Source organism: Primulina eburnea, chromosome 8, assembly GCF_022965805.1.
Source record: "Primulina eburnea isolate SZY01 chromosome 8, ASM2296580v1, whole genome shotgun sequence".
Lineage (NCBI taxonomy): Eukaryota > Viridiplantae > Streptophyta > Magnoliopsida > Lamiales > Gesneriaceae > Primulina > Primulina eburnea.
The window spans coordinates 41,564,055-41,588,581 of record NC_133108.1 but is presented as its reverse complement, the minus strand read 5'-3'; the positions used below and the strand labels follow the sequence as shown (position 1 = coordinate 41,588,581).

The following is a 24,527-nucleotide window of genomic DNA, read 5'->3' as shown; positions in this document are numbered from 1 at the left end:
GTTTATCACCCTTTCATGACAGACCAGCCAAACTGGGAAAGCAAAGAAATCATAATATCTTGGTCCAACTATTTTGAAGGGTCATGGTATCAGTTATTCTGTTTTTAATTTTCGTAAAACATTAAAAATATTTAACTTCTGCTACGGTTAATATATCAGGTTTTAAGCTCTTGGATTTACTGAATCTGGTCAAATGCCAATAAACTCGGACTTTTTTGGATTACTTGTGATAACCCACATTACCCACCATAAGATTTCGAGCTTAAGAGTGCTATAACTAGGATTAGGTTTCTAAAAAAACTGAACTTTAGATGCCTGCGTTTTGACCACGGATTTCCTTGCAACGAGTCACCAATATTTTGGTTTTGATCAAAACATGATTACGGAATCTTGGGGGACCAAAGCAACTTTTCTTTCTTCTAAAATTGTTGAACAATCGTCATTGCTACTTTGTCTAAAGGCTCCGACATTTCTTTGAATAATGATGCCTTTTGGGTTCGCATTTTTGCTCCTCGCTTTATTAAAGATTGTGAGTTTTGCCTGTGAATTAAGATGGTGGAAAATTTGTAAGATTGGCTTATATGACAATGGCACTCAGATGATACTAAACTAGTAAATAATTCGATAAATTTGGGGAGATTTAATCTATATGTATATTTTAAAAACTAATGCATAAAATTTGGTTCTTATTGTCATTATCATTATTATTAATTTTGTTTATATTCATTTACAATATTAGGTCGCCCATGTTACGCCTAACTTGGTATGCCCTTGAACATTATATGATGTTAGCATCATATTCCGTGGAAACCTCAATCCCTTGGAAGTTGAAAATGCATATTTCATTTACTTAAAGATATGCTTATATGGTTAACTATTTTTGCGAAGCCATACGAAATATCACCCAACAATGAACCATAGAATGGAAACCTCAATTCTTTTGAGTAGACGATTTTCTTGAGAAAACAAGTACTAAATTTTAAGAAAATTGTATATAATTCCTCTAAAAATTATCGGAAAAGGAGCACACTCTTTCCTTATGCCGACAATAACTCAAATCGGCAAAAACTCTCTGATACAATTTTAGTGTTTTTCGTCATTTAATGTGATGAAATTTAAACATTTAGATTTCTACAGTCATATGCGATTTTTCATTGAAAGACGAAGACGTCACATAATATTTTAAGAGAAATATCAACTTTTGGTGGATCATATACTAACCCCAAATCGGCTCTGATGTCTCACGATACATCACTAGTATTACATTGTATTTGATGTTTCACACAATAATTTACTCTAAAAAAATATTTAAAAAAACAAACAAACAAACAAACCATATCATTAATTTAATTTTTATTTTTATGTAAAAATGGATGTTTCTTTCTTCTGCCTCTTCCAATATTACCACATTTTTAACCAGTTTTTAATTTGAAGAAAAAATATTATTTTTTATAAGATCTTATAACCCAGCATTTTGAAGCTATTAAATAACAAAATATGACAAGTTTTTTTTTTATAAAACATTAATTTTATTCCAACAAAGTAAGACCAAACAATTAATTTATTTCTCCACAAAATTTCCCGGAATCTTCGATCAAAATTTCAGAAATCAGAAGTAACGTCAAACCCTTCAATCGTCGCGTAGCAGAAAAAGTACGAGGCGGTACAATAATTCGTTAGCTCGTTCTTTAGAATAGTGGCAGTCACAAAACAAAAAATTTTAAAAAGAAAAGATAAAAAGATTTTTTGTTTTTATCAAATCTATTTTTTTTTTTTATTCTCAATGATGATATGATTTTTGTGCTCCTTTCTTTATATGATATTTTAATAATGCAAGATACCTGAAAAATTGGAATGCCTACGCACGATTGCACTTGGATTCCACGATAAAAAAATTGTCGTCCAAAAATGTAATTATTGTGGAAAAAGTTTCCCAATAATGCGAAATTGTATTTCATGACGGTACGAAACAATAAAAAAGGATACTGAAAATGAAAATTGAACGCGACGAGCTTCTTGTTTTATGTTGCTCTCAGTGGAAGAGATTTTGCGAAATTGTTGAAGCAATTCCTTTCTTTTCAAAAAGATTGTTGTGTGGCAATAGTTGGTAACCATGTTGATAAGGTTATGTATTCGACAATTAATGGTTGAGATAAAAATTCTATTTGACATATGTACAACCTTTTTTTTAAGAATACTGTATATTTGTCTTTTTTTTACTCTGTCATTTTATCTCGTCAAATTTCAGTTTTAACTCATGTCTTTGTTTTTTCTTGTAATTTTAGTTCTTTATCTTACGTGGTATCATTGTGACACGTCATATTTGTGGATGTATGTAATGTCAAATCAATATTTTTAGTAGAAAAAAAAAACTAAAATTGTTAAAAATTAAAAATATAATGTTAAGATTAAAGATGGAAAACATGGAATAATAAAAAAGCAAAGATTAGCTAACATCACTTGAATCACAGGTGACACTCCAACAAACCCATCAAATCCTCAACATGATTAATGGAGTCCTACTCTTTCAACAATATGAATGCTGGCTTTAGTACAAGATTAGGTCTCTTATGATACGGTCTCACGAATTTTTATCTGTGAGACATGTCAATCCTAACGATATTCACAATAAAAAATAATACTCTTAGCATAAAAAGTAATAATTTTTCATTGATGATCAAATAAGAGATCTGTCTCACAAAATACGACCCATGAAATCGTCTCACACAAGTTTTTGCCCAAGTATAAATGCTACCAATACAGACATGGACATGTTAGCGTTACGTAGGTTCTAGCTTATCTCTTTGATATTAAGTTCAAGTCCGTCCCAACTCTAATTTTTGGATTCGTCCATGAATACAGAGTAATAAGAGTCTATGTTCATAGTAATGGGAAGAAGAGTCAGATTGCAGAGGTATCTATCATCCAAGTGCAGAATATAGTAGAATGTTTGGTGCAATGCTTATGCAGAAAGCATATCGGATTAAAGTCTAAAGACAAAGGGATTCGAGGGCCATAAGTATAAGCTATATGTTGTGTTGTATGCGCTAACGCGAAATAAAGCCAATGACATCACATAAAACAACTCAACTATATATGGCATAAATTGTCACAAGGGATACATAGCTATTTGGAATCTAAGAATCAAACCTCATCTTTTGAAAATCTTAAAGTTTATGTTATAAACATTATCAATTTGATTTTTTTTTTTAACGGGCACGGTTTGATTAACGAGATAAGATTATAATATAGAGATGATAAATTAACGTTTATAAATAATTATTTTATAGCTCTAATCTTTTATGAGTAGGTCTCTTGTGAGACGGTCTCACGAATCTTTATCTGTGAAACGGGTCAACCTTACAAATATTCACAATAAAAAGTAATATTTTAATATAAAAAATAATATTTTTTCATAGATGACCCAAATAATAGATATGTCTAATAAAATACGACTCATGAAACCGTCTCACACAAATTTTTTACCATCTTTTATTAGTTATACAAAAGCACAACAACAATTAATTGCTTATATCACCTCATGCAATTATGTATATGTATATCAAATGGCAACGATCGAGTCAAATTTATACAATAATGGATAAAATATATTTTCGCTCAGAATAATTCGATCGTGTAGTGGAATGTGATTGAATCAAATAGATATCTTACTAAATATACGGAGAATCATTTCTTGATAGATAAGAATTTCATTGTACGAGTTATATCCAAATCGAAGTATTACATATATGCATAATTCAACTACAAAATTAGTTTTGGAGAAAAGAGAAGCAAAAATGAAATGAAGTTGATGTGACCAGGTAAAAATGGATGCAAGATGCGTGAGCAATTTCACGGGGTCAGGTTATGCAAATGATGAGGGATGAGAGCACAACGAAACGTGTCCAAACCAGAGATTTTTCTCTCGAAAAAAGCTGGTACTGACCTGCAAACACGAAAACAACCATGTGAATGAGCACCAGAGAGATGTCTGACGTGGCCACTCCGATGCTAAAGTCAACAGGTGAACTAATGTAACAAAAGAAAATGTTGTATAAGTGATGTATATTACAGAGGATAAATGATATGGCAAGCTATATGTCAATGAATACCTTAATGTTTAAACAAAACTGATATTTATAGAAAAGAAAGTCAATTATGATCTTATTTTAAGTGCCCAGTTACTAATTATGGCAAGATGATTGCTCATATCCTATTTTTCTAAAACGTCAAACTGTCCTTTTCTCTTTGTCAAATCCATGTGATTTTGTCGGTAATTATTACCAAGACAAGGTATCTCATACTTGTGCACTCGAGTGAAGTGCTATTATCGAAATAACCAATGTAGAAAGCCATAATCCGGGAACTCGTCTGGAAGCCCGGGCTTCTGGTAACCTGGGGATGATGTCGCAGGCATTCATTTGCCCTGCTATTTGTCGGATTGACCCATAACTTATTATAACATAATCTATGACCCTGGATCACCTAATACCCATGACCCGGGCCTCCCGGGTATCAGAAGTACATGCACAAAACCAATTAAAGATTAACCGAGAGCTATGTGGCTGCTTTTAAGCAGGGGCGGAGGCATGTGCTTGTAAACCCGGGCTTATTTTTTTTTAAAAAAAATGTATATGTAAATTTTGTATAATTTTGGAATAATATGATATTAGTTCGTGTAGATCAATTTAAAACATTAAAAGATTTTAGAGTTTAAAATTTCAGTCCGGACAAAGCCATATTTATGGCTCCGCCACTGCTTTTAAGTCGCCACTTGTCAACTCTAATGCACATATATAAGCTGAACGCTCCTTCTCAATTTTTCACACATTACACAAACCAGTACTGAACAAAATCAAGGACAGCGTGACAGTAGTTGTTTAAGGTAAACTTGTAATATTCTTGCTCTGTTTTCTTATGTTTTTTGACGTATATATTTCAAGAAAAATGAAATGGTTTATAACGATTTTCAACAAGTATATATTTATGAAGTCCCCCCTCCACAGCAGGGGATGATATATATTTTTTTGCATTACAATATGGGTGCCTCTCTCTTTAATTAGGAAAGCTTCATGCAAAACATTAAGTGATGGCTGGCTGGATAATGATTTCTTGTCTATAAATAGTTAGTGTTTTGCATAGGATGAACATAAAAATAAAAAACCGTTCGTTTGTCTTCGTTTTTGCGTGAGGGCTTCATGGGATTTCCATTTTCCCTTTTTGTTACTGTCCCCATGCTTCAGTTATCTTTCTAATGTGTACAAATAGGTGTCAATTTGAGACGTAACGAACAGCAAGGAATCAAGCAGAACTTAAGCTTGACAATGAACATTCAAGTATCAAATGGTAGAAAGCACCTTTTGTTCCAGAAGGCAAAACCATTCCTAGGTGTGATTTTCCTGCAAGCTGGGTTGGCGGGCATGGATATCATCTCCAAAGCTGCGTTGAACGAAGGAATGAGCAATTATGTGTTCGTAGTTTATCGGCATGTCGTTGCCACCGTTGTCATTACCCCTTTCGCACTTGCTCTAGACAAGTTAATGTCATTCACTTTGTACATCTCTCGCTTTCGATTTCTTTTATGTGAATATGTGTATGTTAAGTAGTGCATTGACGAGCCTAGATGATTATACTACGCTTACAAAATTTGTAGTTTCCCACGTAGTTTAAGTTTCGGCGTCTCTCAAAATATATTAATCGTCCCAAGACTTGCTTTTAAGTGTACATCGTCACGATCTTGCGTTGGATATAGCAAAATTTAAAGGGATCATTATGTGTTGTCCGACAGGAAAATAAGGCCAAAGATGACTACCTCAATATTTGCCAAGATCATGCTTCTCAGTCTGCTGGAGTAAGTTCCATTGGATATGAACTTAAGTTGTTTTTCTTCGTGTGTCATCTGCAATAGTTATCATAACTAAATTCGAGATTTAATAAATAACAGGCCAGTCATAGATCAGAATCTTTACTTCTTGGGAATGAAATACACGACAGCAACTTTTGCGGCTGCCATGGCAAATGTTCTTCCCGCCATTACTTTCGTCATGGCATACATATTCAGGTGAATTTCGTCGTTCAAGTGTCGTAGGATGTTTTGTACAAGTAATTAATTAGCAAAAAAAAAAAGAGAAATGATTTCGTTTAAATCCGTCAAATGCCACATATACAGGCTTGAGAAGATAAGATTAATGAGCATCCGCAGCCAAGCAAAGATAATAGGAACTCTAGCTACTGTTGCAGGAGCCATGATCATGACCTTGGTACAAGGCCCGGATATTGGTCTGCCATGGACGAAAGATGGAAGCAGTCATGCACATCAACATGGCCAAGTAAATCTTCAGCATTCAATCAAGGGTGCCATCATGATCACGACCGGATGTTTTAGTTGGGCTTGCTTCATGATATTGCAGGTAACGAAACTATATACATGTTAATTAATATGGGCAATTAATGAACTAACCTTTAATCGAAGCCTAAGTTTTCCCATGTATTTCTAGGCAATTGTCTTGAAAACGTACCCTGCTGAACTCTCTCTCACTGCTTGGATATGTGTTTTGGGAACTGTGGAGGGCACGGCTGTAGCACTTGTTATGGAGAAGGGTAACTCAGCAGCTTGGTCCATAGCATGGGATACCAAGTTTCTTGCAGCTGTATACAGTGTAAGCAATATCATAGATTGAAATTTCGCATTTGGCGTCTTGAAGATTAAAATATTTGTCTGATAGAGTTATAATTCAAGAACTCCACTGAAATATTTTATTTCGACATAAGAAAAACAATTTTAGTCTAGAGTCATTTACAATCAAGTATTGCAGGGTATATTCTGTTCCGGTATTGCTTATTATGTTCAAGGAGTTGTAATGAAAGAAAGAGGTCCGGTCTTCGTAACTGCCTTCAGCCCGCTGAGCATGGTCATGGTTGCTGGCCTCAGCTCTTTCATATTGTCCGAGCAAATGTATTTGGGGAGGTAAAACCTCAAACTTTCCATTTTGTTGGTCTGTACATCTTCATTGGATCTCAAAAGCATTGGTGAGGGAAAAGGGTTCCGCTTGCACAAGTTGTGTGTCCCTAAAAACTATGCTAAACACATGTACGTTCTTCATGCAGAGTCGTCGGTGCAATCGTCATAGTTATCGGCCTTTATTTCGTTGTGTGGGGGAAAAAGAAAGACTACGAGCCCCATTTGATCGCAGAACTGGAGTTCTTACCAACTAAGCAAAGTAAAAATTTGGATGAACAAAGCGACGGGTGTCCAAATTTGGAAGTCGTGGCCATCAATCTATCTGAAGAAGCAAGCAGCCATTCCACGAGACAAACAAGCGAAGAGAATAACAAAAGTTGATGCACCGTAGTTGCAGAGAGAAGCCAAACATTTGTAGAGATCCCAGCTAACAAATTGCGGAGTTCTAACCAAGCCCCGAAAATGGAGTTTTACATTTTCTGTTTGCATCTCAGTAATATACCAGCTCCAAATCATTTCAACAATTCTAATAAACTAATGGAGTTATATATATATCCAGTTAATTTGATAATTTCTTATTTGAGTTCTGAATTTGTCCAAACTCGTTTAATTTCATAAAAAAGATAGACGATTAAAAAACATGGGTTCTTTTCTTTTTACAATCTTCAGGAAACATATTTCAAATATTGAACCCCAAAAGTATTTTTAAATGGAGTCTTTTGACAACACACAACAAAATGCTTCCGATTTTTTTAGTCTTTAGGGCGAAATCTTCTGCTCTAATAAAGAATACTCTGTTTTATTTCTGCTACAATTTTCTATAATTAAATTAAATTAAACCAGATATGTATATTATCATAAATTATTTAATAATCCAAATATGTTGCGGTATTAAAACTTAAAAGATTTAAAATTAATAAAATAATTATGGGATAAATTGGATAGAAGAATAACATAAGGCGAGCGTGAGGTAAGGTGTGGAAAACGGGGGCACGGTGGTGGTGGTAGCCGGCTTCGTCATTCCAACCCCCAGCACCACCACCACCCACCCCACCTAGCTGCTATTATGCTCCGCGTGGCTATTACACCCATCCCCCACCCATAACCACTCCTCTTTTATCCATATTCATTTATTCTTATCCTGTGCGCCATCCCGGCCTGATCTTGTCCCACATATTTTCTCCCTGGATCGCAGCGTTCCTCCTCTTTCTAACTTGGGCCTCCGCAGTGGATCGTATCCAACTATCGGTCTTGATCTATAATATCCTTGCACCATGCCATCCGCCTTGACCGCCGCCGAATCTGCCGAAGTAACGGTCACGGTAGCTGACACGGCCGCGAAGGCTCCCCGGAGATTCCCACCTCCATGCTGGACCCAAGACGAAACCTTGGTTCTCATCGATGCCTACCGCGAGAGATGGTACGCCCTCCGCCGAGGGTACCTCCGCACGGCGGACTGGGATGCAGTGGCGCAAACCGTGGCCAACCGCTGCCCGGATGCCTCCCCGGCAAAGACCTCCGCGCAGTGCCGCCACAAGATGGAGAAGCTCCGCCAGCGCTACCGCGCAGAGAAACAACGCTCTGTCACCTACCCTTACCGGGCTGGACGCTTCTTTTCTTCTTGGTTTTTCTTCGATTACATGGAGGCTATGGAGAACGGAACCACCCCTCCGGCGGAGTCTCAGAAATCGGGGAATTCGGGTGATGGGATTGACCCTAATCCTTATCCCGATCATAATTCCTTGAAATCGAAGCTTAAATCCAAGAATACCAACGATTCGAGTCCCGATTTTGGATTTTACAGTGGTGTCAAACAGAATAAATTCAATCCAGACACCAAGCTTTCGAATTATTATCCTTCCTACAAGGAAGAAGAGGACATGCCTCTGGATGAAAATCCAGTAAATTCCCGATCAAGAAAGCTAATGAATGGAATCCCGAAAAATTTCCCCAGAAACGTAGATTTCGGCAACGGGTTTCATCAAGAAATGCTTCCACCAGGATTAAGAGGCAAAAGAGTTGAGAAAAATCCGACTGAAGAATATGGGGGCAATAGCTTTGTTGCTCCAAGTTACAGAGCCGCGGCCGCGGACGGTTTAAAGCTGAGAAGAGATGCGGTGGAGAAGATGGTGGAATCTATTAGTTTCTTAGGGGAAGAGTACATGAAAATGGAACGGGCAAAGATGGAGCTGGCAAGGGAAATGGAGGGGATTAGAAGGGAAATGGAGATGAAGAGGAATGAAATGATACTGGAATCACAGAAAAAGATAGTGGATGCATTTGTTAAAGGATTGTTTGATATGAAAAGGATCAAGAAAACCAAGTATGATGACGCAGAAGAGAAATATCATTGAATAAATATAGATATTACTCATTTTAGATCGTTTCATGTGACATAGAATATTGATGCATATACTGATCTGCTTGCAAAGCTGAGGTTTCTGCTTAGAATGTGTAATTGAATGAGATGTAAAATAATGGGCCTTTTTTGTATGGATTATTGGACAAAAATCGAGCTTGAATGCCTATTCATGAGCTCGGCTCGCGAGTGCAATCACAGGCGAAAAAATATTCACTCTCAGCGATAATTGAATATCTAGCCTGTAAGGCTCGAGAATTTGATTACCGTAATCTGAAATGATTTGGGTATAATTACCGTAATCTGAGATTAATCTAAAATGATTTATTGATTAATCAAGGTAATTATAGACGGAACGGAGTGGACCGAAAAAGGTGAGAAAAGACGCGAAATATATGTGCAAGGAGGTGTGCTCGCGCACATGCGCGACGTGATGCGCGAGCCATGCGCGGAGTGGACAGAAGACCCCGCGCATCTGCGCGGCGTGTGGGGGCGCATATGCGCGAGGTGTCCAGTAGCCAAAGGGAAGTCCCAAGTGCTTGGTGCATATGCGCGATATAGACAGGCGCATATGCGCGGGCATGGCAGAACAATTGGCACACATGCGCGGACTGGAGGCGCGCATATGCGCGCAAGCTGCCGAGACACGCGCTGAGAAATTGTGTCTCGTGCATATGCGCCGATGGTGATCACGCATATGCGCGAGACGTGCCGCGTGAAGGAACGGGCCACGTTTCTTGATTCATGCATGTGTGTGTGTGTGTGTGTGTGTGTGTGTGTATGTAAATGAACGAAATTTACATTCAGTTAGCCGAGGAAAGCTTCGGGGAAAAGGCTCATTTCTTGAGTTTGAAATTGATGTATGAGCGAACCGTCTGTTCAAATTTAAATCCGACTTCAGTATTAAGTTCCTATCAACGTAGGCTACAACTGGACGTAAGTTTTGCTACGTTTTTTCAGAATTGAATATGATTCATATTTGATGTTCTTGTCTTGTTAGACATCATAGAATCGAAGTCAGATTGAAGAACGAACTGGTTATGTAATTGTTATGATTTTTGGAGTCGATTTGACTGAGATTTCATTCAGATTTGTATTGTTATTGAAATTATGAGTCGTACTGATACTGATTTCGAAGTCTGGTATTATATTTGTGATGTTTGGACTGACGGGGTTATCGTGACTGTATTTTTATGTCGTCGAAACATCCGTAAATTGATATTGATCAGATTCGGTATTGGTTGAGATTGTATGATGGTACCATATGTCGATTGGCATTGAGCAGATTATGTTTTGATTTGAGTATTGATCAGAACAGGTTTTGAACGGAGTTACATACTGATATTGTGTCTGTTCGGTATTGTTATTACCAGATTGGAAATGGACATAATTGACTTCGGAACTTCGTCTTCGTCAGAGCGAGAAGATAAATGTATAAATTAATGTCGAGTTGGGATTGCACAACTCGACTGAGGTTTGGCTCGAGTTTCTCTAAATTACATACTTTATTCTATTGCATAGATATTTGCAATGAATAAATTAATATGCTTGTTTTCTTGATTGATAGATAGCAGGTATTAGACGAGTGATCTTATGACAGAAGTACGGCGGGATCGCCACGGGCACATTGCACGATGTCACAAGATAGTGTATTGGCGTTAGTGCCAAAGTCTGTCACCGGATGTTTGGCTATCGATGTGGATAGAAGTTTTTCTATTACTGGTGATCGATACCGTATCGATGTGGATAGTCAGAGATTTTTCTATTACTGGTGATCGATGTTATATCGATGTGGATAGAATCAGAGCTTCTTCTATTACTGATGATCGATACTATCTCGATGTGGATAGAATCAGAGCTTTTTCTATTACTGGTGATCGATACCTTATCGATGTGGATAGAATCAGACTTTCTTCTATTACTGGTGATCGATATGGAATGCCAACATTTGGAATCGAGATCTCTAGGCTAGGATTGAGTCTAGTCTAAAACGTAGAGTCACGAGTCTAAGTGACAGTTATATCGATTTATATTGATTGATGTTAATTTATGTTCCTGAATATGGTACACGCCTATCGGTGTTCCTGATTTTGGTACATGTTTAGATTAGGAATTATTCTTGATATTAATTAATGTTTCTGATTCTGTTACATGTTATGAAGGTTTGTTATATGCTTTTATATGATTTATATGACTGCATGTATATATGGTTTATACTGAGAATGTAATTCTCACTAGAGTATCCGGCTGTTATCTTGTTTTGTATGTGCGCATGGCAACAGGTGGAATAGGATCGGGGTCAAGAAGAGAACGAGGCTGGACTAGATAACGTGGAGATCCGGGCTTCAGAAGCAATTTAGGATTCAGTACTGATATGTAGTTGAACCTAGTTGAATTATTGTAGATAATACAATAATTGTAGGTTATATTTAATATGTAATTTGAATTGAATTTTGTATTTAAAAAAATAAAAAATTTAGACCATGTTAATTATAAATGATTAAATATTCTTAACAATGATTAAGGAATGAATTAGCGTTCGGGTCCCCACATAGCCTCTCCATTATAGATCGAGTGTCAATTTGACTCAATGGTTGTTCGTCTCCAAGGTATTTCTCATAAGCTTGACTAATCAAGCTAAGAGTTAAAAAAATAGTGGTCGATAATTATTCCCTTCGTTTTTTGGTAATCCGTACGTCAATAATACTTACTACCAAGGGGCGAGTATGGTTGACAGGCCCCAGATGTATGGCCAGTGTAGAATCAAAATGAAGTGGGGCAAGAAAATTTTGAACTTTGGCAATTCGGGAACTGAAGAAGTAAAAGAAAAAAATGTAATTGCAAAATGAACTGGATGAAGGCTGTTAGATTCAACGGTAAACTTATCATACATTAATTGAACGGATCAAGCCTCTTGACCTCGAAGTTCTACAGAAATATATGGTTAAAATATTAAGAGCACAGAATAAACTAAAAGCAATACTTTTTCCACTAAAACCGTAACCTTTGTTCTCTTTATTGCCGAATCAACAAAATGGAACATAACCACAGCCCCATGCGTCGCACGTCATCAGCAATTAATTTAGGGTGCCATTGGGTAACCCGAAAGAAGAACCAGACATGCTTGCTTCATCATCTAAAGAGTCCGGCCAGATGAAAAAAGCCTACAGTTAAACTTGAAGGATTGCCACTTATAACGGAGCTGATCCATAAAAGACTACTTCGGCTGGCCCGGTCATGTAGACGTGGTTGTCATCTTCCCGCCACTCAATATCCAATGGTCCTCCAGGTAAATCAACTCGACAACTCTGTTTAGTTGAAAACAAAAATGAGAAGCATGAGACATAAACATGTTGCAAGTGGCAACAACACCAAACGTCGTCGTCGTCGTCGCCGAGTGTTCATTCTTAAAGGAACTGAGACTAAATTTGTGTTGTGTAAGTTTGCATGCCGAAAATTATTTCAGGATAATCCAAATTAATAAACTTTAGAACGTGAAAAATTGCAGTTTCGAACTTACTCTACCAGCACGACCCTCGAGAACTGCAGCAACAACTACAGCACAAGCTCCGGTCCCACAGGCCAGAGTTGCACCTGCAAAAAAACAATGAACTACTACTTCAAATGTCGAAGGATAAAAGGGGTCTGAGCATGTGGGCAGACTGATATGGAAAGTCGATGATTCTAAATTTGTAATTGAAAAGATTGAAATTGTGCCTGCATATGCATAAGCAGTTACAATGAAAGTCTAAATATAAAGGTACAAAGAACATATGAACCTGCTCCACGTTCCCAAACTCGCATTTTAAGGTGACTTGGTGAGAAGACTTGAACAAATTCTGTAATACGACAGGGAAAAGTATTACAATGCAGTGACACATAAATGTTAACAGTTTTACAATCATGGACAACAAGGACATATGAGACCAGCTCGCTTTATTTTATCCAAATATAGCCGGACAAGTACAACCATAACAGGGATTCATTTGATCTAGTATGCTAAATTAAGCAAGTATACGGGCTAATATCAGGGAAATACAACATGAAATAAATCTCTGCTAGTAGTGGCAGACTCAATTCACCGTACCTGTGTTTGTTCGGACAGGGAACATTTCGTTATATTCGAATTTGGGGCCGACTTGTGCTAAATTGAGTTCATCGACTTGTAAATCCTGTGCCATTAAGAGTAATCAGGAAAGAGAGAGCAAGAAACGGAACAGCTATGCATCACTGAGAATATGAGCAGGTTACAAGTGAAGGTAATAAATAAATACCTTGACCGCTTCTGTACCGAAAGTGACACAATGAGGATTTCCCATGCTAACACAAGTAACATTCCAGCTTACCCCATCTACATCTAATTTTGCTTTAACAACAGACTGATTTTTATTTGGAGGTAATTTGGTAGGAACTTCTGATCCCTTCAGAATTGGCTCACCCATATCAACTGTGACCTGATTTTTTTTAATAAATGCTGAATAAATTAGTTAAAGTGATGATGCCAAAAATCTATTCATAGAATAAAAACGTAAGGTATTGCAAGTAAAATGTTCACTTTTTTCTATACTATTTACAACCCACCAAAACTCAAATAGCAGAATGTGAGGTATATAATTCAAAAAGTACCTTTCCATCTTCTTGAATTTCGGGAACGATTAAACCAGCACCAGTATGCACAGTGAAGCTACAAGACGAAACAATAAATTCATTTACATAAGGGTACACACACAGATATGTAGAGAGAGATGGCTAAATAAAAATAACAAAAGGAGTCTACGGCCTAAAATTAAACTTTCCGAAAATTTCTATAAACTGAATGGAATTCATTTATCTACAAAAATAGCAACGTAACGATCAAGGTCAACTTAAAATTCATAGATACCCTAAGAAATCAGCAGAATTGAAGGTAATAAATTAAAAGGAAAGGAAGTTTATAGGAAAATGTAATTGCTTTTTACCAAAAAAATAAAGGGTTTTTCAAACCTCTGCTTCCCATGTAGATTTTCAAGCTCTGCTATATATTTGGCAAAACATCGAACTCCATTACCACACATCTGACAACAAAACAAAAGGTTGCCTTAAAAGCATTTCTTTAACAAAGATGAAGATGCAAATTTATAGGAAAAGATGAAACAGAATGAATTTCTACACGCATAATTTCCCTTAATGAACCAATGGGATCAAATATCTACTACACTTGCTTCAAGAAAAGGAACTAACAGGGAAAATTATACTAATGGACTCTTGTTTGATATTCCTCCGTCTTCAAGTGCTAAGCTAACAAAAAAGTCCTCCATAAGCCTTCCGCTCTTAGTTAATAACTTCAGATGCACTTAGTTTGGAAACACTAAAATATTGTTTCTAAAGCAAATGTTAAGTAAAAACACTTCTTCTTATGCCATTTGATCCAATGCTTAGAGAAAAAATAATACCACCATCATTCTGCATACAATCAAAAGGAAGCAGCAATAGACAAGTTAATTTTAAATCAAAGAATGATTACCTCTGGTTCACTACCATCAGAATTAAAGATCCTCATGGTATAATCAGTTCCATTGATACCGGGCATTACAAATATCACCCCGTCAGCTCCGACGCCAAAGTTTCTGTCACACAATTTCGCTGCTTGCTCAGGAGTAATTTTGGGCTCTACTGTATCCCGATTATCTACCTATTGAATTGGTACTCACGGACAATGACAATTAGAAACGTAACCAACAAGTCCTAGAACTACATCGATTATCAAATGTGCGTAAAGTGCACATGTACAAAATAATAAATTAAAACTAACAATAAAGCATATAATAACTCGCAAGTACTGCATGCATTATTGGCTTTATGTGAAGCTCAAAAAGATATAAAAATAAACTACGGAATTTCCTCTTGATGGCTTAGATCATTAAAATATTTTTCAATTTAATAATAGAAAATGAACTGAAAGAATAAAGCTCTCAGATCATTTTTTATGTCAATCACTGCAGAAATTCTTTTACGCATTCATCTTTGGTCAAGTCCAATTGTGATCCTGTATTCGAAGGTAGTCGATAGGGCTTCATTGTCACCACACTCAGTGTAAATGAAGAAAGAACGATAGAATCAGATATATGAAAATGCCAGCTCAATTTAATGATCCCGAGAAAGCGAAGCCTTAAACAAAGAAATTACAGAAAAACCACCACTGCCGCACAGATATGACCTTGCCTCTAATCAATATATCGATGAGTTTTGAGCCTATCTTTATGCATTTACGAATTTGGGTTTGAGATAGAGATAAACTTTGAAATAAAGATAAAAAAATTCCTGGTACATTCACTACCATCTCTATGTGGATATTTCAGAAAATTAATATTATAAAGTAAGGGTAAAATTTCCATCAAGTATGTCAAACATTCAATGAAAATCAAAGAAAGATTATGATATCACCAGGTACTCTATCAAGTCAACAGATAGTCAACATGTAAGAGGAAGACCAATACGGGATGACCTAGCATTGTCGAAAAGTTTGATCATTGATCCTAAGAAGTATTGAGCACCTCAGCAACAAATTAACATCATAAATTTTATTTCCAAATCTATACCAGTAAAAAGCTTCAACCTTTCCATTCAACTTTTTGCAGATATTCACATCAAAATCAATATGGGATTAAAAAAATAGTCCGCATTTCGCACAGATGTTGTATAACTTACCAATATGAAATCATTGCCGAGTCCATGATACTTGACGAAATGAAGGATTCCGCTTTCTTTATGATCAAGAAAAGACGTAGGAGAGCTCTTCTCGGGGATCTCAAAGCTCATAGCAGAGATAACGCGGAAATTATGTTTGTTTGGGACAGGGGAAATGGTGTTTGAATTCAGAATGTTAGGTTTCTGAATCGATGACGACAACCGTAAGAAGTTGAAAGAAAGTTGGGAGGAGTACGAGAGCGGGCTGCGGTAGGCGGCGCCAAACGGCAGCGTTGAAGCGGCGGCGATAGCCATGGACGGCGGCGAGTTGTTGGAGAGCGAGAAAAGGCGTATGAGTCAAATAGCAAATTTAAAAGCTTACATTTGTTTAATCATTTCGATTTTTGGTGAAACCAATTGAATAATATAAACTTTAAAAATTTATTTGATTAACCTTTAATTTGTTACCAATTTCGTTCATTTTATTAGTATTTCAAAATGGTTTTATCTTTATAATACAAAAATTGGTTTATCTTTGCAGGAAATAAAATTGGTTTGATTCAATGTCGAAGTTAATCTTTTAAATATAAATCCCGAATAATCTATTTCTCCAATTAATCTCCGCGAAGATTTGGTTATCCCTGTGGATATTCACAATACATGTAAGAGGAAGTCCCAAAAGATAAAAGATGTACCACCGCGAATAAATTTTTTACCGTCTATACAGTACATCGTTACACGCTAACAGAGTTTATGATTCTTGATCATCAGCAAAGAAGGATCCTAAAACATGATAAATAACTATTAAAACTAATAGAAGGTCCAACACGACTACGAGTTACCATATCTGATTCTCCAACGTCTAAATGAAAACAATAGATGGTTCTGCATTAAAATTCACATAATTCAAAGTGACCGTTGAACAAACAAAAACACAAAATTTGAGGAGATCCGGAGATTGTTTAGATAATCCCAATTTTGTTGGCGACATCCAAAGCATCGTAGTCCGGAGTCAATCTAACATATGCCTTCTTGGTTCCGTCCGGCCTGAAAGAAAAGAAAAAACAATCATTAGATGTACAAGAAGGCATGTGTTAACTCGTTTACAAAAGCCAAGCGATAATTAGGAGGCAACATATCATCAGGTGAGTCATAATTGTAACAAAAACCAAAATATGATACAAATTGTAGCAAAATGAGTCAGATGGAAACTATTAACACAGACGAAAACATTTAGAAGGTGCCGCGCTCTGCATCCAATAACTCACAAACAATACTTCTATGCCACGCCTTGATTGGTTTATCACTGTTAGATCATGAAACAAAAGGACCCTCGTTTTTTTATCATCCAAGGACTATCCATCCATTCACAAGATAAATGATTAAGGTATGAAACATGATTCCATTAAAAGCATTCAAATGATTATATAGTGAAAAGCAGGACCCTCTTGATTTTTAGCATCCAAGGATTGTCTATCCACAAAATAAACGTAGCAATCATAAACCATAATTCCGTTGAAGCATTCAAAAGAGTATTTTTAAACCAAATTCCATATTTTCAGAAATTGTACAGAGTGATTTCATAATTGGGTAAATTTAGAAATAAGAACAAAATGTCCATCGGTTTTGGTATATTTATGTCAGTCAGCTTATTTTTGAAAGGTTCTTTCTTAGCAAGGAGCCAGTAATTCTTAAAAAACCAATGACTAATTTATGTCAAAGGCAGGAAAACTTCAGATACATGCAAACCATGGGTGTAATACAATATGATGAAACAAGTAAAAGAACACCGATTCTTCAATTAGCGGTTACAAGAAAAACTGCATAAGATGAAGCTAGCAGCAAAATCAATCAAATCAGTAAATACCTGATAAGGGTGTTGACTTTCTTGGTCTGAATGTCGTACATTTTCTTGACTGCATCCTTGATCTTTTTCTTGTCAGCACGAATGTCAACAATGAATACAAGAGTGTTGTTATCTTCAATTTTCTTCATTGCAGACTCAGTGGTGAGTGGATATTTCAGAATCTGGTAATGGTCAAGCTTGTTGCGGGGAGGGGCACTAATACGTGGATATTTGGGATTTCTGTCCTGCTTCAATGTCCTTGGTCGATGAAATGTAACTTTTGTGCGTATCTTTTTGGACTTCTTCTTAAAGGTTGTTGAACCTGATTTCACAGCCTTTGAAGTTTTCAAGGCTTGAGCCTTTGGGTCTGGCTTTTTCGCTGCATCAGCTGCACATAAGTGCAAAGGTAAAACTATCAACAAAATAACAGCCATCCTCAACATTCCATTAAATTAAAATCACATTCCTCAAGGCAAGGAATAAAAAATGAGAGACATAACATCCAAATAAATACATAACAATTGATCTTGAATAAGAAAAACAACCCATAAATGCTACCTACAGCCACTGACATCAAACCCTGATGCAGCATATTATTTTTTTCATTAATAAACATGCACAAGAACAGGAGGCAAATATTGGTCTCAGTGCCCAATCAAGGTTGAGGGCCTCACAGGTAAATGCAAATTTAAAGACCCAGTTTTTATAGTTCCTAAAAAGTAAACTTCTGGGGGGTTTCCTCAACCAAATGTTAATATTCTCAGTAATCATTGCCACTTCGACAACAAATACAAATCGATAAACACCAATCAATTTACACGAATCTCAAACGAAAACATTACAGTGATCTTGGTAAACGCGGAAAGCTATTCCAACGTTCAGGTAACCATAGCGGGCACAAAAATTGAATCTTACAATGCACAATTTATGCTATTTCAGAAACAGCAATTCATTAAATCTGGATAAACACGAACCTTTAGCGGGAGCCATTTAGCGACGCCTTACCTGCAAAATCAATCGATCGATAAACCTAGAATTCGTAAATCAGCGTAAATCACAGGCGTTGAGCAGAAAAAATCGAATTCGAAAGAAATGCGTAAGCGAGGAGCGTACCTGAACTAGAGAACAGCGGGTTTAGGGTTTTTGGAGGCGGAGTTGAATCGAGTTATTTATCCTATACAACTGTGGCGCACGAGCTGTCCACGTGATCTTCTTAAAATTTATTGTTTTAAATCTTTATTTATAAATAAATAATTTATGCGCATTTTAAAACCACAATTCTCCAGTTTCATATTATTAATATATAATAGTTTTAAAATTAGCTGAAAATATTTATTACAAATTTTAACTTAATCACTTTTTTATTACTCATGTTATTATAAAATCTAATGCGTTCAATATATAAATTTTTTAGGCGGATTTTCAATCTAATCTCATAAAACCCTTGAAAATTATTATTTTTTACGTTCAAGTATTATTTAACATTGCAAAAGATATAATTTTTTTGTTTGTCAAGTTATGAATAAATATTGCAAAATATATGTTAATTTAAATTAGCTTTTATATTTTATGATAAAAATATTATTTTTTACTATATTTGTGGACCAAGTCGACTCATTTTATGAATCAGATCAATTTGACCATTGCACAGAGAGTGGATACAATACCCACTCAAAAACAAGTTGCATAATGATGCCTATTAGGCTAAGTTTGGTTTGAAGGATAAAATAATAAAATGATTAAGAAAGAACTGATAAAAAGAATGATTGAAGTAGATAATGATAAAATAATATTATGTTTGGTATGATTGTTAAGAATGAGATAATTAATAATCTTTTGATGAATTGACAAAATTGCCCGCCCAATATTATGTTTTGTAAACATATTTTTATTATTATATTAAATATTAAAAAATAATATACGACTACGGTAAACAAAACTCAAAAGCGATTTTCTTAAAAAAAATTAAATTATTATCAAGCAAAGGAAATGGGTAATAAATATATAAAAAACATTGTTTTAAAAAATTTATGGAAGGAAAACGCAAAGGGTATTTTAGGAATAATATGAGTATTTAAAATAAAGATTCTTAGTCCTTAGGTTGTAGGTGGGTTTAATTGTCCACATTTAGTACAACTTAGTCCTTTGTATACATGATAAAATGAGTTTAGTAACCAAACATGGGCTTAGACTCAAAACCAACTCTTTATCCTACCTTAACCCCCGTACCAAACGTTGCCTAAATGCATTGTAATCACTTAATTTGCATGATTAATAACTTTCGTAACATGTTTTTTTAATCATATAAATTGGGAAATAAATTTAATTGGAAAAAAAAATTTATATCATTTTTATTATATTTCAAGAAGAAACTGAAGCGAATCTGGCACTGAGTATTATGTTTAGACGTGGGCCCATTATTTGGGCCCATATTTCTGAACTGAAAGGGGCCGTGGGCCTATTTCATACAGAAATTCACGCTATAAATGTTAATTGAGAAATTCACGCTATAAATTTGGATTTAAATCAACTTAAAAGTTAGTTCAAGAAAGAAGATTATTCAAATCTCAATCTTAATATGATATCAGATCACAGACCTATCTTATGTGTTGGACTGTTCGAAGTTGGGCAACTTGTAAAATTCACGCTATAAATGTTCATTCTTGGACGTGAGAAAGATGTGTGTTAAGATATCTTACATCACTTTGATTAGGAAAAAAAACAAATACTAAAAAACAGATTATTTATTACATATTCATTTAGCAGAACAAAGTCGCCACGGCAATTCCACCTCCCGCTGGGTTCAAAACTTTGGGTTGTTACAATAATAACTTGCATATGATTGACCTTGCCCTTGATTTGGACCTTTCTTAAAAAAGCCGGAAATAAAGGATCCGATTGGGCTTCCCGGTCCCATGGGCCTACTAATCACGTGAAGTGGTCGATTATATATTTGAAGTAAAGAATGGCCGACGTGGTTAGTACTAAAATCTACCCAATCTCCTCCCAACCAATCAGCTATCAGCTCCCACGTGGGACTACTGCTCTGATCACCACCCTTATCACTGTTGAAAGCCCCCCCTCCCAAAAAAATAAGCTCAGAAATTGAAAAGTCCCCAAAAGTATTTATAAAGTCTCGAAAAGTTATCTTCATGATAGAGTCCGTCAGCAGATCACCTCATTTACGCGAAGTTTGTGGGATGTCATCCATGAGGTCATATAGATCGACCTCCCAAACATTCGTAATCTCGTCAATCAGAAAGAGGTGGTCGGCCTCCTTGGCCGACCTCCCATCATGAACGGAACCGACCTCCATATCATGGTGGCGTGTCGATTGTGATTATCTCGGCCGAGCTCCCGAGCCGAGGTCCACCGGGTCCAGGCTATTGACACGGGCTCCTGCCTAGAAGAGCTGTCACTCAGACATTAATGGATAACCCACATAAATAAAATCCAAAAAAGTATAGCTCGCGAATATTTAATCTAATCTTGTCCTAGATTCTGAGAATCTAGACCTACCAAATCAAGATTTTATTTTTCTTTTATAAATAACATATTTCATTCATTGTACGTCAGAACAACCTTTCGACCCCTTCTAACATTCTTATTTGTGATTCCAGATTTCGAAGGTATGATGATTTTAGCAAGTCAACTTTCATTAAAATACAGTATTCCCAACAAATGCGGTGGCCCTATTATGGCTTCGTTCCTGTCTATTATGTATGAAACAATATATAATGTCAACATCATCGTTCATCCTTTGTTTTCATATTCCAACGTTTTCAACATCTGGCTTCCATTAATGCAGGTTTTTGGAGGTATTTTAATTTATGTAACCCCATCATTTCCGATATTTCTAAATTTTCTCACCAACCCCTCTTCTCGATCTCGATCAAGAAAAAGATTTGATTAAAATTTTGTGCAAGAACTCGATCATGGCATCAGACTCTTCTGCTCAATACATCCACACGGTAAGCTACTCGTTCTCTTTGTATTTGATGGGATTATGAAGTTCAAAGAAAAAACTAAAATATATATTCAGATTTGCTTTTCTTACAAATTTAAATTTGGTGGATCGGTACTTATTTCTCATGTGGCCTTCGAGATATATATATATATATATATATATATATATATATATATATATATATATATATATATATATATATATATATATCTATGGCAAAAATGGTACATAGTTTTTTTGCGTAGAAAATTGATTGGGGTTCAAATTAAGACAGGTACAACACTTGATAGAGAAGTGCATAACTTTCAACATGAGCAAAGAAGAATGCATGGAAGCACTCTCCAAACATGCAAATATCCAGCCAGTCATTACTTCCACAGGTTAATACTTTATTTTTCAAATTTATATATTATTTAAAAGGCACCATCTGGCCGGTGAGAGAACATCATACGGCCGGCCAACCCGCAAGAAATTAACTTCTTTTAGCAACTACTTCGTATCTGTTATATCTCAAATTTATTTATATTTATTCTAATTATTCGAGGTGAAGCTCTACATTTTACAATAAAAACAATATATGAAAGTAGAAGATCTGATTGGCATCTAATGACCATATGTGTTGTGGAAGGAAATCATATATTTTATGCTTGAACAAAATAATAACAAATATATAAAATGTGTTTTAATTAAAATATTGTAGTGTGGAAGGAGCTAGAGAAAGAGAATAAAGAGTTCTTTGAAGCCTACACCAAGAAAAGAGAGGAAAACACATCTGAAGTAACAGAGACAACTCGGAGACTCCACGACATACTATTGGATTCTTCTGATAAAGAAACAAAAGATGGGGAACGAGTCGATCGAGAACATTAGTACAACGTTGTATTATCATCCTATTCGACCAAATTCTAGATTGTAAATCTTTGAAGAATAATTGAATCCCAACTTTTGATTTTTAGGCTATAAATTTCACATATATTGTCATTTAACTTCTTCTTTTTTTTTCTGTCGTTTGTTTTTACGGATGAAGTTTATGACCGTGATAATGTTCAAAATTTCAAGAATCTTTTTGAATATTTTGAATATCTACTAAAAAAATAATATATTGGATGTTGATAGGAAATTTTGTCACGTCTTCAATTCCTTTTGTTTTTTGAAGTATTTCGACCTAATAGAAAGAGGAGCGCGGCAGAGAGAGTTGTGTTAACTGGGTTGGTGAAGCACGTGTGTGCCTTTGCCACATTTAGGGTCTGGTCAAAATTGGCCACATATTGTTTCGATTTTATTATTATACTTAAAATGAAATTATTCAATTCAGTATTTGCATATCTGCAAAATAATTAATAAATAAAAGTGATCCTTCGAATGAGATTATTATTACTATTATTTTTTTACGTCAATCCATTTAATGCATCTTTAGGATAATTTTTTGACATCTCATTAACGGATGATAGGAGCAGTGAGGTCTCATTTTTATAAATTTAAATTAAATAAAAATGTATATAAAATATCATTGTATTCCAGTGAATTTTTCCGCACCTAAATTTGAGGTTGAGATATGTGTGTTTTATGAATATAAAATTGGTTTATTAATCAATTAAGTTTTAATTCTGTCACTTTATTTTATTTCTCGAGTCGTACAATTAATTAATTCATTTTCTCAGAACTTTTGTTTCCTCCAATACATATATTAAATTATGCGAAGAATACGGATATCAACACAAATTTTTGTACCTTTTTTGTCATATTCACCAACGAATTAGCTCCCTAGAAAGAACAAATCAGACAAGAAAAAAATTGTTTGAGACGGTCTTGTAGATCGTATTTTGTTAGACGGATATTTTATTTGGGTCATTTATGAAAAAGTATTATTTTTTTATGCTAAGAGTATTATTTTTTATGATGAATATCGATAAGATTGACCCGTCTCACAGATAAAGATTCGTGAGACCGTCTCACAAAAAACATATTCAAAAGAAAAATATTTATATTGTATTACACAAGAAATATAAAGAAAGATACGAAATTGTTTAGTGGTCAAGTGGACGACCTTTTAGATTCAGCAGTTGGCCTATGTTTTTTTTTAAAAAAAAATAATTCTATTGTAAAAAATTTAAATTTAAAGAGAGTCCCTCCAAGTAATACGAATTATTGGCCAATAAAATAAGAAATAAAAATTTTCGTTGAATTATGTCATATATATCTTCAATCAATCCAATTTGTTGCTGTAAATTTGGTTTTGTATGAAGTATTTTGTGGTGGAAATTATGTTATGTTCTATATCTACACTTATGTATAGTTACTATATTACAAAGGCTGAGTTCAATAGAGTAATTAATTTGTCATAGAGTGGGTCTCATGTGAGACCGTCTCACGGAACATAATCCGTGAGACGGATCAACCATACTCATATTCACAATAAAAAGTAAGACTCTTAGCATAAAAAGTAATACTTTTTCATGGGTGACCCAAATAAGAGATCCGTCTCACAAATACGATCCGTGAAACCGTCTCACATAAAATTTTGCTTTTGTCATGTCATTTCTCACCCAAAATAACTTTCAATTCTATCCTAACATTCTATATAAACTGAGATTTTTTTTACCAGTACTTTTAACATATCCCATCAATCTTTTTTCACATTTCTATCACTAAAGATTTGGTAAATCAGTTTTTACTTATTTAATAATCAATTAAATATATAAAAAATTATATATAAAACAATTATTTG

At 35.2% G+C, this 24,527-nt stretch overlaps 5 protein-coding genes across 7 annotated transcripts; 3 read left to right on the top strand and 2 right to left on the bottom strand.

The window, feature by feature from the left end:
• Positions 1-5,309: 5,309 nt before the first annotated feature.
• Positions 5,310-7,547, top strand: LOC140839861 (WAT1-related protein At2g37460-like). The gene is made up of 7 exons (XM_073206838.1): positions 5,310-5,536; positions 5,789-5,851; positions 5,945-6,061; positions 6,170-6,410; positions 6,498-6,659; positions 6,816-6,967; positions 7,108-7,547. The coding sequence occupies exons 1-7, from the start codon at positions 5,325-5,327 to the stop codon at positions 7,340-7,342; spliced, it is 1,182 nt and encodes a 393-aa protein (XP_073062939.1). The 5' UTR covers positions 5,310-5,324; the 3' UTR covers positions 7,343-7,547.
• Positions 7,548-7,909: 362 nt separating this feature from the next.
• LOC140839863 (uncharacterized) lies at positions 7,910-9,454 on the top strand. The gene has a single exon (XM_073206840.1). It carries the CDS (start codon positions 8,236-8,238, stop codon positions 9,313-9,315), a length of 1,080 nt encoding a protein of 359 aa, XP_073062941.1. The 5' UTR covers positions 7,910-8,235; the 3' UTR covers positions 9,316-9,454.
• Positions 9,455-12,173: 2,719 nt separating this feature from the next.
• LOC140839862 (diaminopimelate epimerase, chloroplastic-like) lies at positions 12,174-16,376 on the bottom strand. The gene is made up of 9 exons (XM_073206839.1): positions 16,008-16,376; positions 14,824-14,991; positions 14,304-14,374; positions 13,947-14,004; positions 13,595-13,774; positions 13,408-13,492; positions 13,100-13,159; positions 12,841-12,914; positions 12,174-12,628 (listed from the first exon to the last, which is right to left on the bottom strand). The coding sequence occupies exons 1-9, from the start codon at positions 16,299-16,301 to the stop codon at positions 12,512-12,514; spliced, it is 1,107 nt and encodes a 368-aa protein (XP_073062940.1). The 5' UTR covers positions 16,302-16,376; the 3' UTR covers positions 12,174-12,511.
• Positions 16,377-16,769: 393 nt separating this feature from the next.
• On the bottom strand, positions 16,770-19,025 carry LOC140839860 (large ribosomal subunit protein uL23). Of its 2 annotated transcripts, none has more exons than XM_073206837.1 (4): positions 18,946-19,025; positions 18,807-18,837; positions 17,854-18,220; positions 16,770-17,033 (listed from the first exon to the last, which is right to left on the bottom strand). In XM_073206837.1, the coding sequence occupies exons 2-4, from the start codon at positions 18,820-18,822 to the stop codon at positions 16,949-16,951; spliced, it is 468 nt and encodes a 155-aa protein (XP_073062938.1). In that variant the 5' UTR covers positions 18,823-18,837; positions 18,946-19,025; the 3' UTR covers positions 16,770-16,948. The 2 variants fall into 2 exon arrangements, with proteins under 2 accessions (XP_073062938.1, XP_073062937.1); XM_073206836.1 differs by having other exon boundaries at positions 18,807-18,862; positions 18,946-19,015.
• Positions 19,026-21,470: 2,445 nt separating this feature from the next.
• On the top strand, positions 21,471-22,729 carry LOC140838007 (uncharacterized). Of its 2 annotated transcripts, XM_073204094.1 has the most exons (4): positions 21,471-21,552; positions 21,641-21,803; positions 22,074-22,179; positions 22,500-22,729. In XM_073204094.1, the coding sequence occupies exons 2-4, from the start codon at positions 21,768-21,770 to the stop codon at positions 22,667-22,669; spliced, it is 312 nt and encodes a 103-aa protein (XP_073060195.1). In that variant the 5' UTR covers positions 21,471-21,552; positions 21,641-21,767; the 3' UTR covers positions 22,670-22,729. The 2 variants fall into 2 exon arrangements, with proteins under 2 accessions (XP_073060195.1, XP_073060194.1); XM_073204093.1 differs by lacking the exon at positions 21,471-21,552 and having other exon boundaries at positions 21,559-21,803.
• Positions 22,730-24,527: the final 1,798 nt, after the last annotated feature.